This window comes from Chiloscyllium punctatum, chromosome 15 (assembly GCF_047496795.1).
Source record: "Chiloscyllium punctatum isolate Juve2018m chromosome 15, sChiPun1.3, whole genome shotgun sequence".
NCBI lineage: Eukaryota > Metazoa > Chordata > Chondrichthyes > Orectolobiformes > Hemiscylliidae > Chiloscyllium > Chiloscyllium punctatum.
In genome coordinates this window covers 67,831,990-67,849,134 of record NC_092753.1, presented here as the reverse complement: position 1 = coordinate 67,849,134, position 17,145 = coordinate 67,831,990, and the positions used below count along the sequence as shown (strand labels likewise).

The window sequence follows — 17,145 nt, the reverse complement described above, 5'->3', positions numbered from 1 at the left end:
GCACCTCAAGGTCCCTTTGTTCAGCAACACTTCCCAAGGTCCTTCCATGAACTGTATAAATCCTGCCCTGACTTACCTTACCAAAATGCAGCACTTCAGATTTTTCTAAATTACGCTCTATTTGCCACTCCTCAGCCCATCTGATTGTCTCATATTACTCTGAGATAACCTTCCTAACTGTTCACTTCAGTACTAATTTTGGTGTCATCTGCAAACTTATTAACCATTGCTTCTGTATTCACATTCAAATCATTTATATAAATGACAAAAATCAGTGAACCCAGCATCAATCTTTGTGGCACACCACTGATCACAGGCCTCTGGTCTGAAAAACAGCCCTCCAACACCACCCTCTGTCTCCTAACCTCAAGCCAATTTTGCTTCCAAATGGCTAGCTCTCCCTGGATTCCATGTGATCTAACCTTGCTTATCAGTCTACCATGTGGAACCTTGTCGAACATCTTCATCAATCTTCTTTGTCGTTTCTTCAAAAAACTCGATCAAGTCAGTGAGACATGATTTCTCATGTACAAACGATATTACTATCTCTAATCAGTCCTTACCTTTCCAAATACACACAAATCCTATCCCTCAGAATCTCCTCCAACCACCTGCTCACCACTGACATCAGGATCATTGGTCTCTCGTTCCTTACTTTTCCTTACCATCTTTTTTAAATAATGGCACTGCGTTAGCCACCCTCCCATCTTCTGGCACCTCACCTGTGGCTATTGATGATACGAATATTCTCAGCAAGGGGCCCAGCAAACATTTCCCTAGCTTCCCACAGAGTTCTGGGATACATCTGATCAGCTCCCAGGCATTTATCCGCCTTTAAGCGTTTTATGATGTCCACCACCACCACCACCTCTATAATATGGATATTTTTCAAGATACGACAATTTATTTCTCCCATTATCCTGTGGGTCCCCATGGCCTTGTTCATCTTTGAGGGGCCCTATTCTCGCTCTAGTTATTCTTTTGCCCTTTATGTATTTGTAACTCTTTAGATTCTCCTTAAACCTGTTTGCAAAGCTGTCTCACCTCCCCTTTCTGCCCTCCCGATTTCCTTCTTGAGTATACTTCTACTGCCCTTACACTCTTCAAGGGTTCCACTTGATCCCAGCTGTCTATACCTACTGTATGTCTCTTTCCTTTTCTTGACCAGAGCCTCAATTTCTCTTGTCATGCAGCATTTCCTACACCAGTCTCCCCCTTCACACTAACAGGAATATACTGCAAGTGGACTCTTGTTATCTTATTTGAAGGCCTCCCACTTTCCAACCATCCATTTATCTGTAATAGCCTCTCCCAATCAACATTTGAAAGTTCTTGCCTAATATTATCAAAATCAGCCTTATTCCAATTTAGAGCTTTAACTTTTAGGATAGGTCAATCCTTTTCCTCACTCTTTTGAACTAATAGAATTATGATCACTGGCTCCAGCATGCTCCCGCAATGACATCTCAGTTACTTGCCCTGCTTTATTTCCCAAGAGAAGGTGAAGTTTTGTTCCTTCTCTAACAGGTACATCCACATACTGAATAAGAAAATCTTCCTATAGACACGTAACAAATTCCTGTCCATTCAAGCCCTTAATGGTAGACCCAGTCTTTGTTTGGAAAAGTTAAAATCCCCTATTATTACAACCCTATAATTCTTACAAAAATCTGAGATCTCCTTACAAATTTACTTCTCAATATCCCACTGACTGTTGGGGGCCTTTTGTACAATCCCAATAAAGTGATAATCCCTTTCTTATTTCTCAGTTCCACACAAATAACTTCATTGGACATACTCCCAGGAATATTCTCCCGAAGTACATCCATAATATTATGTTACCGCCGCTCCCCACCCCCATTCCTTCCTATAGCATCCATACCACTTGAATATTAAGCTGCTAGCCCTGCCCTTCCCTGATCCACATTTCTAAAATAGCTATGATATCCCAGTCCCATATTCCCAACCATACCCTGAGTTCATTTGCCTTACCTGTCAGGCCTCTTGCATTGCAATAAATGCAGTTTAATTTATCAGTCTTATCTCTGCCTTGCTCTTGCCTACATTGACTACTTGACTTGCTCCTCTTCTCAACTGTGCCAACTTCAGACCTTTCTCATTTCTCTGATGATTAGAATGTTTTCTGTATCTTCCTCTGTAGTGAAGAAAGAAGTATCTTTTTTTTATTTATCCACCATTTCCTTATTATCTGCTATGACTGTCCCAGTCATCCCTTACTCACTTTACATACGCTTTTCCTTTTTAAATATCTGTAGGAACTCTTGCTATCCATTTTTACACCTGTATCTAGCTTACTTTCATACTCTGATCATCCTCCTGATTAACCTTTTAGTCAGTCTCTGCTGTTAAAAATGGGACCTTCAGTGTCTGAGAGATTTCAAGCATACTGTTTTTACAGTATGCTTAATTATTAGTTCTGTTGACTTCCTTGGATTCTTTGGTGTATCATCCAAGTAGTAATACTTATCATGTAAGTATAGGGAATGAGTAATGAAAAGTGAAAGTTGTTTGACTATGAGGCGAATTATGTCCAATATCTAAACCTCACCTTATTAATGTGCATTATTCAAGCACTTTCTATCAGGGAATTACTGAATAAATGGTTGGATCATAAACACTGATTATCTTAGCTCCTCCATAATTCAGGATCGATAATATCAATTGTAACAGCCCCACTGCTTGCTGTGCTGAGAACAGCTAATATCAGCACAGAGGATAAATTAAACCACATCTGTCTGGCTTAGCTACAACGTAGTCTTAATAGCGATTTGGAAAGAAAGTTTAATACTAGGAATATTCTTTACTTATCTACAACTTTATCTGTGTGATATATTTCTTATATTTGTAGAAATCTCAAAGGAAAGCAAGCTCTCAGTATTTACCAGAGTCTCAGACTTCTCTACAATTGCATGATGTAACCACAACCGCTACCACAGCCACTGCACTGTCCAGTATCTTACAAGGTTATAGAAACAGGTCGGTATTAAACCAATTTCAAGTTTGTTTGGTACTGATGTCTGAATGGAGTCAATCTCATTACCATTGAACATACATACTGATTATAGGGTAAAAGCATCTCCAGTAGGCTACTGGTTACAATAAATTTAAAATGTTACAGCTGATTATCATCAACCTCCTACCATTGAAATCTTGTTTTCTTCCAGAATTGAATATCGTGAAAACTGAACAATATGCCATTCCAATTTGACTTCCTTTTAGCTGCTACAATATTGATATTGTTTCATTAGAATCACAAACTGCAATAAATGATTTAAATCTACATAATTGTCAGCAGTGCTGGTAATTACAAATCTATTCAATTTATCTTTTAACTGTGCACGAATCAAAGAGGTTCCTTTGCCATATGTATTGAGCTTGGTGATCTCAGTTCAGTCATTGGGATTGCAATATGTCTGTATTGTTTCTGGATTAAGCAAGGAATAACATAACAGGAATCCATTCATAATTGCAAGTGAATGACCCTTTCTAAAATTGTGTGTACAGGAATTAGAGACCAAGAGTTTGCATGGTTCCTTTGTCTTCCAGTGGATGAGGTATTAGAAGGCACCTTTAGTGCTGTAATCCAGAAAGTTACAAATTCCAGGATGCAATGGCAGAAAATTGATGGCAAAAGAAAGATGTAAAATTTTGTTTCTGTTTAAACTAGGTGTAGGAGGTAGAATCCATTATGGGCTCTATCAGTATTTTGTTTTCTTCCAGTGACAGTAAATTTGATTTGATTAATTCTAACATTATTATATCCTTTCTTGTTCCCTGAATTATGCAAAGAAGGAAAGCAGTTAAATGATGCCTGTAGAACTTTGATTTTTCTTCCTTTCGTAGATAACTAAGAAACATGACTTTGTATCTGAAAATTTCAGTAACTTTCAAAACTAAACATATGATATGAATTTATGCAATTAAATTATGTATTTCACACTTTAACATCCAATATCAGAATGTTTAGGAAAGAGACATTATCAGTGAAAATTTAAAGGTTCACATTTATAGAAATGACAGACCAGAAAGTACTTTGAAAATGTTGCAGTGTCATAGTGCAATTCAGTACTGCTCTAAACCAACAGCCTTGATTTTTGCGCTCACGTTCTGGAGTGAGACTTGAACTCTGAACCTTATTATCCACATCTTCAACTGTTGTTGGCTTTGCTGTTCTTCTAAAATATATTTTAATTTAGATAATAATGATATTGACTTGCTCTTGAATTGATCATTTAACCACATTGGCTTTGTTTGACTACATACCTTTCTCTTAACGCTGGGGAAATTACTTAGTGAAGTTGCTCAATCGACCTGACTCAGGTCTACCATCAAATTTGCAAATGTAGTCCTCTTGAGATCTAGAAGTATCATTGCATTTTTGTCAACTTCAATTGAATCTAATGATACTTTAGTCACAGTTGTTGAGGTATTTGATATGGTATCAAGGTTGACACACATACTGAACAAGGGTTCCTGATTAACTCTAATACCTCCCTGTAAAGTAACCATGTTCTGTAAAGTAACCATTTTATTTTATTTACAAATCTGTTGATTGTTGGCCCTCCAAATTAGAAGGCATGCCAGTGAAATAACATATCCCTAAGAAAATTAAAATCTCCCAATCTATAGATTTCCAGATTTAAATTACTTCATGTAGTAGCATTTTTTTTCCTTTACTATCCAGCATATAAGACTCCAAACAGGATATATCAATTTGTTGTTTTTGAATTTCTACTCCTTCCAAGACCTCAGTGAATATGGCTTATTTCTAATGGAGGCACTAGATATGTCAGCTATATGGCTGCTAGAGGCAAATGACTAAGCACTAACTTTTTTGACTCTAGAGGCACAGATTAATTGGCATGAGTCATGTTTCATAGGCAATTGTAAGTTTAGATTTCTTAGTTTTCTTAATTTTACAACATAAGTTGCCAGTAAATTGTCAGTCCTATTTAGCAAAGGCTAGAACAATGCAAGATGGGAAGAAAATTTTGTTGCACAGATCTGGTAGGAACTTTGATACTTACTTTAGATGCTATGGCCTCGAATCTGGCTATGCAGCATAGTCAGTTTTGCTATAATGCATATCTTCAATGCAAATTGGCTTTAACACAATTGAAGCATTTAGATCGTTATTTATAGAGCATGAACTTTCCTTACCTGTATTGACTATAACGCAATTCTGGCCCCATTTGTTTAAATGACGTGGCTTTTTACGGGATTTTCTTATAATGCAAAATCGCACGAGAATAGAACATTATATCAGAACCAACTGTAGTTTTTTTCAGGGTGCATACTGGGGAGCCATTAAGTAACTTTCTAAGTTTCCAATTTAATGATCAGAGAGGAGAAACGCACTGGAAGTGGACTCATGCCATGTTATTAAAAGCCAAAATAATCAGCATACAGTGCCCTTGCCTGAGACAGGCATTAAGCCTTCTATGTTAGCATATAAAGGACCTACAATGTAGTGGTTCTGAGGCTAGTATTGCAAGATTGATTTATCCTAAGACTGTTGGAGATAGAACTGCTTTTTCTGACTGCTGCTATGTGCAGCCAACACACACACTCCTTGAAAAGACAATGCATTAGGCCACAACCAAAAAGTATAGTTATAAAATATATCTGCCTGAATGTGGAACAATAGTATTTGTTCTAACCCTAAACTCAAAGACCATGGCCAGTGAAGCTAGTGTCCTGCCCTACCTATTACCTAATTTCCACAGCTGCCCGATATCACTGGGTAACTCCTGATTCCTCACCTCTTGGATTGTATGAGCCTTTCTCATCTCTTACCTACTGGCAGCTGCTGACATTGCTCCTTCTCAATATTTGCTCACTTCATTTGCAAACTCCAAGTTATTGTCTGCAGGTTGCCAAATCAGTGGTAATAAAGCCCAAGACCAATATTGGCTGTGTATTGGGATTCAGACACTGGGATGATTGCCTGGATAAAATGAATTTCTAGACCATTGTTGTACATTACAGTCAGTTCTATAACACAATGATTGTGTTCTTATGCAACTCCATGTTATAGAAAAATCATGCTTTAGAAACAGCGCTTAAAGTGTTAGTGGTGTAATCGCGTTACAGCCAATACATGTTTTAAAAGGTCCATAAGATCATAATGTGCTTAATGGCCCAAAGCTTGCAGCCAGCAGCAAAGCAAAAGTGCTCGCCAATAGTTAGTGATCTCTGTGGCAAGAATATTTATATTCAACGTGGGGAGGACTGACCAGTCTGAAAAGCTATGAGACTGCAAGCTCAGGATTTCATGCAGTTTAATGCTATCCTTCAAAACGCTAAAGCTGTGATCAGTATCATATCAGTAGTGAGCACACTTCTTCAAGCCAATCACAGTACTGCAAAGTCAGACTTATCTCAAATGCAATTCAGCAAGGCAATTTGACAAGTACGCTGCTCCCTTATCATCTCTTTGCAATAATCAGCACGGGAACACACCCTTCGGTTCAACTTGCTCATGCCGACAAGACAACCCAATGCAACCTAGTCCTATCTGCCAGTATTCGGTCCAAATCTCTTCCTATTCATACACGTATCCAAATGCCTTTTCAATAGTGTAATTGTATCTGCCTTCACCACTTCCTCTGGCAGCTCATTCCATACACACCACCTTCTGCATGAAAGTGTTGCCGTTCTGTTACTTTTAAGTATTTCCCTTCTCACCTTAAACCTATGCACCATAGTTTTGGACACCCCACCTTAGGAGAAAGACCTTAGGTTTATAAAATGAGTGACAAGAATAGGGTGAATAGCTATCAGTCAGATCTGAAGATTAGCTACAGCCTACAAAATCTCCCATTAAGAAATACATAGCACCAGGCCACACTTCAAAACCAATTTAAAGTATACCTGCTACTCCACAAACTCTTATCTTGTGCTAATTGTTTATTTTGGCTCATAAGCAGAGAAAATTTAAGTGAAACTCATGACTAGTCTTGCAAGATACTCAAAATAAAATATTCAGCTTACAGAATGGGGTTTGATGCCTTTCACCTTTCCTGTAAAATTGTCTGAGGGACATGCATCTATTACTTACAGCATATTGCTTCACTGGCATTAAATACACCATCAAAATCATTTGCTTTTAAAAACCTCAAATGCTATCACAACTTTCCCACGAAAAACATGACGGTTTCTTCCTTTTTAAAAAAAAAGGACCAATTAAATACTGACAAGCAAAGCTCTTTACAGGTTATGTAAACCATCAAAAATGAAGTGGGGGGGGGAATTACATTAAAATGGAGTCTTTTGCTCCTTGGACCTTCAAGGAATCATACCAAATTCAGTTTACAAAACAATTAACAATTCTCTGCATTGTCAAGTGCATAGTTGTTTGAAAGGAGGAATCAAACCCTTCTGGCAGAAATGCATTGAGCAACCACCAGGTTCACTTGAGACACCTATCCTCAAGTTCTTCCTGACACATTACCTTAAAACTGCATTTTTTTTTCTGCTGCAAGTCCAGTGTTTCCTTGAACAGATTCTCTGATTAGTGCATTCTTGACACGTCTACAAAGATTCTATGACTCCACATAACTCAAAGTTGAATTTAAAACCTACATGAAAAATCATACTTTTCTGAAGAGGGAAATGAAAGGCATTCCTGAACATTAACCTGTTTAAGGTACTGAATCCCCAAACATCCAGTGTTTCAGGCGAAAAGATTGGTCAATCAGCAAAACCAACTAGTTAATAAGATATAATTAAATCAGAAAATACATATCAAATTACTTCAGATCAAGCAAAAAAGTGAAATACCTTCTTTTACATAAACATTACATCATGAAGCAATCTACCAAACTCATCCACCTTTTCAGATCAGATAGTGTGAGATAGCTGAACATTCTATTGGATTCAAATTGGTAAGCACTCACAACCGCAAGTCAAAAATACTTTAAAACGCTAATTGCTCTGGTAGATTAGCAACAATACAAGTGTCAATTATTTTGATTTCTGCAAATATGTACAGAATGTGCAATTATCCAGTTGCAGTTTTAAGATAAAAGTCTGCAGACCATGTAGCACTTACTGGACAATGGGAGAGCATTTAAGCTGACCCATTTATTTTGGATAGAGCTACAGTCAATGTTTAATAAAAAGGTCAAATGTTTCAAAGCTAACCCTTGCACTTGTGAAAAGGTTTGATCTGGAAAACTAATACAGATAAGCCACGTTTGCAACAGCCTTGGGCTAATCAAATATCTTAAGTGTCTTCAAGCTGTAATAAAATTGGTATATTAATTATGACCTGATTAAGCTATACTGAAATCTATTCTTAGAAAAGATTACTTCTACATCTATAACTCATGAACAATACCCCTAAATCCCAAAATTGCATGCAATTTCCATTTGGGAATGGAGAGAAAAAGGAAACCCAAGACTCAAGTAGGAACAAACTTTCCCTACTTTAGCAACATACAATTTCATTCAGATAACAGTTCAATTTAATTGAACCTTTACAAACCCAACAATGAAGGAATCAGCAGGAAATCTAGTTCTGGGGAACGATATGAAGCAGGTGCAACATTTCACAGAAAGAGCATCTACGAAAGCAGTGTTCACATGTTAGGTTTAGAATAGTCATTATAAAATGAAGGAGCAAATCAAGAAATTGACTGGTAAAGAATTTCATTAAAACAGATAAGCATTGGGAGGTCTTCAAGAATAAACTTCAATTAAAAACAAAGTGAGAAGCAGATGCAAAGTTGTAGCTCCCTAGATGATTTAGGAAAATGACATTAAAAACAAAATGCTCAATGCTCATCATCAGGTTCATAAAGAGAAAAATCAGGTAAAACAATATGTAGGGAATTAGAAAGGCATGGGTGACAAAAAGGGAAAAATAAGGGGACAGAGTCAAAGAAAGGTGGGGGGGGGAAGAAATTAAATGTCATGGGTAATATTGAAGGCAGAAGACATGGTTATGGTATGAGTGAAAACGTTGCAAATGTCTTTAGTGCATAACATTGGATGGAAGAGATGGAGGTTGCCTAACGTGGCCAAGAAATGTTCCAGTAAGAATGAAATATTAGTGAATTAATACTGTAATTATTTTAGATATCGCCACTCTATCAAATACTAATTTATACTCCAAATCGCTCGGGGCGGCGGCAGCTGACTACACCTAAAACCTCAAATTATGCAAAGTACCATAAACAAATCTAGGTGTCTCTGGAGAGCTGGAAAAAAATGCGAAGTCAACAATCCTTCCGTGCGGTAGTGAAGAGGGCAAATGTAAATTCCGAAAACAAGCGGACGCTCCCCTCCCCCAAATGTTAAGTATAGGGGTACCCAAAGAGGGTTGGAAGCACAAAACATCGATCCAGCTGACGGATGGCAAAAATAGGACAAAAGGCGCCATTGGTAGCTGGCGAGACGGGCAAAGCAATAAAGCCATGCTTGTCCAAGCGAGTATTAAGGAATGGAAATAATACATCTCAAGGGTTAGACAGAGGCTCCCTCGGTGGCGCAATACGAAGGCTCAGGAGCCTGTACTCATGCTGTAGAAACCGGGCGGCACGGTGGCACAGTGGTTAGCACTGCTGCCTCACAGTGCCAGAGACCCGAGTTCAATTCCTGCCTCAGGCGACTGAGTGTGTGGAGTTTGCATGTTCTCCCCGTGTCTGTGTGGGTTTCCTCCGGGTGCTCCGGTTTCCTCCCACAGTCCAAAGATGTGCAGGTCAGGTGAATTGGCCATGCTAAATTGCCCGTAGTGTTAGGTAAGGGGTAAATGTAGGGGTATGGGTGGGTTGCGCTTCGGCAGGTCGCTGTGGACTTGTTGGGCCGAAGGGCCTGTTTCCACACTGTAAATAATCTAATCTAATTTAATCTAATCAAACAGTGTTCCCAATTCACCAATCACATTACAGCGAATTTGCATTGACGAAACGTCAATAACAGAACAACGTACTATGTAATTGTGTGATATTTTCCTTGCAGGTCAGAATTAAGCGGTTTAGTTGATCAAGGGCAAACTGAACAGAAAATGTGGAGACTTCAAAATCACAAGGCCTGTAAGCAGTTGATGCAGCAGCAGGTATAAAATGACATCAGATAATGATTGTATTTCTATGGTGTGGTTACTGACATAAAGATCTACAATGCATTGTCTTCTGATTTGGTGAATAACAGATTTCACTATTTTAAATGCAGTTCTTTCAAGCATGCTATCAACATATTTCAAAATAATTTTTAAAACTGGGGGTCTTCACAGTGAGCTCACCTCTCAGTGTGATGTTACTTTTTACACATTAGCAAGATTGTTAGTCCATGCCGATTTAACCTGTCCTCTGAGGACAGCAGCAGAGACTGGGAAAATTAACTGCAATCCCTGCTGGTGATTGCTGTCTGGTGATCCAAGGTAAACTATCATTGGGTTTACTGAATAATAAAACAGCCTTTCAGCATTTTATGGATTCTGTGGAGTAGAAGATGGTGCAAGGTGAGATGGTATTGCATCCATAGTTATATCGTATGATGCATGTATTCGGTTTCATTCACTTCAATGGAATTGGACATCTTATGGGTTGTATAGTAGGTAGGTCATCCCCACATTATCCAATTTGATCCAAAGCACAAGCTATATTTGTGCCCCATATATGAATAATTAACCAATTTGCCAAATTACTGAAGAACTGGATGTCCCTATTGAGTTGTTTTACATTTGGAGCACTGCTTTGAGAAAAAAAATTGGTGAATAAAGTAAGGGGCATCTGAAGACAGACTGGGAAATCAATATCAGAAAGTGATAGAGAAACTTGGCTGGTGCAGTAACATCTATGGAGAGAAACAAAGTTAACGTTTCGACTTCAATGAGTCTTCTTCTGCCTTATCTTTTCATTCTGAAGAAGAGTCCTTGGGCTTGAAAAATTAACTCTGTTTCTCTCTCAACAGATATTGTCAGACCTGCTGAGTTTCTACAGCATTGTCTGAGTTTGTTTCAATTCTCCAGCACCCATAAGTTTTGCCATCTGCAGTACAGAGGGACCTCAATTATCCGAAGGATATGGGCAGATAGTATTTCTATCAGTTAATCGAATTCTGGATCTTTAAATGCCGGAAAATGTAATTTAGCTGAGCATCGGGATATTGTGATTTTGCCGGATAATCCGATATTTGGATAATTGAATGCCGGATAATCAAGATTTCTCTGTATATTGCTCTTATGTGAAGAGGAGTAATGGAGCATATCGTTGCTCCTTTGGTCACTTCATACAATATGTCTGAATGGCATCCCTAGCAATTTTTAACAAATTCCATTACAACTAGCTCCTCACTTCAAGGACAGCACAGATATAATAAATATTCTGCAAAGCTATTCAGGTCCAATTCTAAAATTAAATCTTGAAACACTTGTGATGTGAGTTTCAAAATATACGAAAGCTTAAAATTCCTAACGTTTTAATCCATTCCTACTTTATGTTCAAGAGTTTTGAGGAAGACCCTTGTGTCATTTGCCATGAGGAATTAGTTCCCCCGAAAGATTGCTATGAACTGGAATGTAAACATATTTTCCACAAAAAGGTGGGTGTATTTCTATAACTTGAAAGTACAGCTGTAAATCTTGTTGAGCACTAATTGTTATTTAGATTACCACTAACTAGAAAAATTGTGATGTAAATGAAAAAGCATGTATACTTTATATATATGTAACTGAAAAATTCAAAGGCTGAAACCTCCTCCAACTACGTCTTGGACCATGTACTAATGTAGTTGGTCACTTGATATATGTGTGTGATAATCCCATTGTTCCATCTCAGATCATGACATAAACAGCATATTGGGAAATTTCTATTTCACTATTCAAATTAGTAAAGTTCAGTCTGTTGTATGAAATATCCAGAATATCATACACAACTGGGAGATCTAGGATTGTTTTACTGTCTGAAGACAAATGTTTTCATAAATTGTTTCTGTCCCTCTGTATTTATGACCAACAAGAATATGTGCACAGGCTTCGTTGAAGTTAGACAGTGTACCCAGGAGACAGCAAGGTCTACAGATGCTGGAGATCAGAGTTGAGAGTATGTTGCTGGAAAAGCACGGCAGATCAGGCAGCATCCAAGGAGCAGGAAAATCGATGTTTCAGGCCGAATGATGATTCCTAATGAAGGGCTCCGGCCTGAAACGTCAATTTTCCTGCACCTTGGATGCTGCTTGACCTGCTGTGCTTTTCCAGCAACACACTCTCAATTTTGTATACTCAGTCAAATTTGTTGTGTTACGTGTTTAAAGTATACTATTGACTCCAGAATTAAGCAACCATAAAAATATTTTTTAAGAACGACTTTGATACCCATCTCCAAACTTGCTTTTGAACATAGCAGAATTGCTTAAGTAGCAAAGAATGAGCACCACCCAACAAAACATTACAGCAATGTCAGGTCTCATGTTGACTCAAACTATTGACCTGTGAATAGCTCATTTAAAAATAATGTGGTCAGTTAAATATCTGCAGTTTACAAATAAAGCTTAAATTTAGCTAAGTGATTGATGATAGCAATTATTCCATACTGGGAAAATGAGAAATCTGGTTAAAGTTCAGCTTCTATTAAAACTAAAAGCTATACATGTACAATTGCAGAACTTGGGCAATTAATTCTAATCTGTTGTGCATAACACCACGGTAATTCTTTTCAGAATAACTTTATTATCTTGAAATGTGCTATCTCCATCTTCGCTAATGTCCTTTAGGGAAAGAAACTACCATTCTTGTCAGGCCTGACTTATATGTGACTCCAGACCCACAGCAGTGGGATCAAATCTTAACTGCCCTCTGGGCAATTAGGAATGGGCAATAAATGATGCCCCAGTTAGCATTGCCCACATCCCATGAATGAAGAATTTTAAAGAAGTTTCTTAGTAGAGTTCCCATGAGTTTGTTAGATATGTATTAATGAACTCAACCTTTTTGTATTGAGTGCAATGATGCAACGTTTGGAAGAATTGTGAACTGTGAGAATAGTGTAGAACTTAAAGGAAAAGCAGCAAATTTAATGCTTATGCAGGAGTGAAAGTATCCAAAGTATAAGCACATAAATCATTGAAGATGGCAGTCCAGATTGCAAACATGGTTTTAATAAAATATGCTATTCTCTAGGCTTTAGTAACAGTGACAGTATTAAAGTAATGAAGTTATACTAAACTAGTACAGAGCATTAGTTCAGCTTCAGTGCATATTATGTCTGCTATTGGATGCTTCACTTTAGAAAGGATATAATGGCATTAAAGCGAGTGCAGAAATGATTCACAAGAATGATCCTTGGATAGGAATTCTGTTACAAAGATTGGAGAAAATTTGATTTTTTTTTGGATAACGAAAGGTAATTTGATAGAGATATTCAAAATCAAGAGGGATCTGGCCAGAGTATTCAGGGAAAAAACTGCTCCCATTGGTGGAAGTATTAAGAGCCAGAAGGCACAGATTTAAGGTGATTGACAAAAGAAGTGACAGCAATGTGAATAAAAACATTTTCACACAGGAAATGTTTGGGATATATGTGATGCACAGGCTGAGTGTGTGGTGAAGGCCAGTTCAATCAACACATTCAAGAGAGAATTAGATTATTATCTGAAAAGGAAGAATGTGCAGGGATCCAGGAATGGCACTGGGTAAATTGAGCCTGCAGCAAAAAAAATTGTGAAACTATTGTTCAATAGTTAAAAATAAATCTTGGTGGCTCAGATGCAGACATACTTAAAATTATTTTGTATAAATATAGCTATAACTATGGCCATTTAAAGTTAATTCAAATTGGCATTGCGTAGCATTCTCCAAAGCTTTGCTATTATAACTTGACCTCCAGTATAATCCTTATTGACCTTAAATCATCTAATCAACATGAGAAGCAATTTATCATTCCTGCTTGGTTCCAATAAATTAATGTCATTGTTCGACTATAATTTCTGCAAGTGTCTTATTGAACACAGATTAGTTCACAAGTTAGGAATCATTCTCTTGCATCCATCTGTCATAGCTATCAACATTAGTGTTTTCATAGCATTTTCCCTTCTTGAAATGTAACCCTCCAGTATGTCACATTATTGGCCAAAAAAACAGTAACTTCATGCTACTTTTTCAGATTTGAAGGCAGGCTTCAAAATTCCCTGAACGTTCAACAGTTAGACTGTGTGTACATTTTATGGCTTTAAAAAGACAAACCAGTTGAACAGAGTACCACCCTTGCGGCCATGTAGTATGCTCTGCATTAAATAATGATACTTCTTTTGCCATTCTGAAGCAGCTCAGTGGTTAGCACTGTTGCCTCTCAGTGTCAGGGACCCAGGTTCGATTCCAGCCCCGGGCGACTGTCTGTGTGAAGTTTGCACATTCTCCCCGTGTCTGCGTGAGTTTCCTCCGGCTGCTCCGGTTTCCTCCCACAATCACAAAAGATGTGCAAGTCAGGTGAATTGGCCATGCTTAATTGCCCATAGCATAAAAGGTGCATTAGTCAGAAGGAAAATGGGTTTGGGTGGGTTACTCTTCAGAGGGTCAATGTGGACTTGTTGGGCCGAAGGGCCTTTTTCCACACTGTAAGGAATCTAGTCTAATCTAATCAGCTACAGGAACTCAGCCAGATGTAGGTACATGAGCATGTGTACATGTCTAAATGAAAATGTTCATGTATCCATAATTTTCCTACAGACTGACTACAGTTTCAAAATGGGATCATGAACCAACAAACTTTAGCTAGATCTTAATCTGTTAAGCTTGACTGCTGAAGTATACTCATTTATATCCATGCCTGAATGAAAGAGAACTGTATTTGGCTGTTTAAAAAATATATTATAAGGGCTGTAGTAAAAGAACTGCCAGACGGAGATTCTTCTCTGGAAAAACGGGATTAATAATTTCATATCATAAGTTTATTCTGCTTCTGTGACAAATACACAATATTTTAGGCATCTGAACTTGCATAACCTTGATGCCCTGAAAAGTACTGTCATTACAACTGGCTATTTCAGCTCACACTATTAGAAGTGGCCATCTTATTTCTCAGGGCCATACTGTAATCACTGGCTCCACTCAAGGCTTATTCTTATGAGTAATGCTACAAGAGAACTTATAATGAGGAAAAAAGGATTGAACTCCCCAGTTACACACTCACAGCACTTTTATGTGCTTTTAGATTTGAAATTATGTTTTGAAGGTTTGCTTTGGGCTAGAAACTGTTTCAAGTGCTGCAACTTGAGCATTTCAAAGTGAAAAGATTAATTGATTTCAGATGCTCAGAAGAGATTCTAATGCAAATTTGAAGAAATAAACGAGTATTGTTATATTGGCATATTATTGGGAATAAGCAGTGCAAAAATTAAAACTGAAGAGACAAAAAAAATTAAACCTGATACCTTTAAAAAATAAATTGAAAACAATGAATACCCTTATTTTTATCCATTTGGAAGGCTAATTGTAAGAATTCCATCATAAACATGGCTAAGACTCTTTTCAGATAAAATCTCAAACTTACTAAGATTACTATTATGCCCAGGATTTTTATTTCTAGACAAGATATATAGTCAATGATGCTTGATGCCCAGTTTGTTTGGACAAAATATCTCATTTACAATGCAGGACTGTTAAAGAAATCATCCTATTATAACTTAAAGATATAGGACCAATTTACAGCAGTGATGGACATCAAATCACACAATTTTAAATGGTAAATTTTCACATTATTATTTAGAAAGGTACTTGTAATATAGGTAATTTCTACCTCGCGTCCTGACATTATTCTCTAATATCTGAACGACTGTTCTTTTCTTTCCAGTGTATTGATTACTGGCTGAAGGAACAAAGCACATGCCCTATTTGCAGGATTCTTGTGCTAAAGCCAGAGGAGTATCCACAGCTTTCCAAAAAATAAGATCCTTTCTTAAAGTAATATTATCAAATTGGACTTTTAAGCAAGAAAATAGAAATTTAATTGTGGCATTACCTGTATTTGAAATGAACAAAGAGAATAAAGTTATTTAAATACTCATTTCGCAGAACTTCATGGTTTGAAATATTTTGGTATTCTCTTTTCACAACATTCACTTTGACTGCAGCCAGTCCTGACTAACTTCATTATTCTTTAAAGTTTTGATGTCTGTATATATTTTTTCATGTAGTTGCTGCAGAGATGGTTTTACTTTGTTTCTAATACCACTGTTATGGCTTTGGAATCAGGAGTGTAAATAAATGTTTTTGATTTGCATTACGCCCTGGTGAAATTTAATGTAGAAGACATGCAATAGAATTTTAGTTTACAAAACATCAATCTGCTTTATGCAATAGCCTCAAAATATGTGGTCATGCATACAATCCAATCTGACATCTGGACTCTCTCACTTCCACTTGGGACCAGATTAGCATTCAGGAGGCACAACTCTTACACAGAGTAAGGAAGAATATATCTGAAGGAAGAATACACGAGGTTTGAATGTGGGACCTGTCTGGCTCAATTAGCCCTAGAAGTGCATTTACCAACTCAGACAGTAGTTTTTGAACTAGAGATCAAAGTGTATTTGTTCATTTGAAGATTGGAAGAAGAAGAAAAATAGCAACTCAGACTTACAAAGGAGCAAGAGTGAAAAAGTTCAGACAGAACAGTTGAAGGAAGACAATCTGTTTGATGCAGCCAGAAGTGCAATTCAGAGAAGTTGTGAAAACCTTAGACAACGTTCTGGAAAATCCTGAAACATGAATGTTGTAAACTTCAAATTGTTTACCTTTTGGGAGAAGGTAAGAAAAAATGTATTCATTGTATGCTAATGTATTACTTTTTATTCACTTGAGGGCCATGGGTGTCACTGGCTGGGCCTATATTTATTGCCCAACCCTAGTTTCCCTTGAAAAGGTGATGGTTAGGTCCCTTCATAAACAGCTGCTGTGGGTAGACCCACAATTCTGTTGTGGAGAAAATTCCAGTATTTTGACCCAGAGATTTGCATAGTTATAAATTTATTCCATTTTATTATAAAAGCAAAGAAATCACAAAATGAGTATGTAGTTAAACACATTTACCTCCTAATCTAAAGCCTATATTTTATAATTCATTCAGAGTGAGAGAGGTATTTATCAGTCAAAATGTTTAGTGAATCTGGTACAGATTTAGTTAT

General features: G+C 37.3%; 1 protein-coding gene across 2 annotated transcripts in view; it reads left to right on the top strand.

Moving 5' to 3' along the window:
- Positions 1 to 16,025, top strand: part of LOC140486357 (E3 ubiquitin-protein ligase DZIP3-like) — a 135,906-nt gene extending 119,881 nt beyond the window's left edge. For both annotated transcript variants that reach the window (XM_072585389.1, XM_072585388.1), the window contains exons 22-25: positions 2,870 to 2,997; positions 9,985 to 10,081; positions 11,473 to 11,568; positions 15,813 to 16,025. In XM_072585389.1, the coding sequence (XP_072441490.1) occupies positions 2,870 to 2,997; positions 9,985 to 10,081; positions 11,473 to 11,568; positions 15,813 to 15,908 (417 nt within the window). In that variant the 3' untranslated portion in view covers positions 15,909 to 16,025. The remainder of the gene's footprint in view (positions 1 to 2,869; positions 2,998 to 9,984; positions 10,082 to 11,472; positions 11,569 to 15,812) is intronic.
- The last annotated feature ends 1,120 nt before the right edge of the window (positions 16,026 to 17,145 follow it).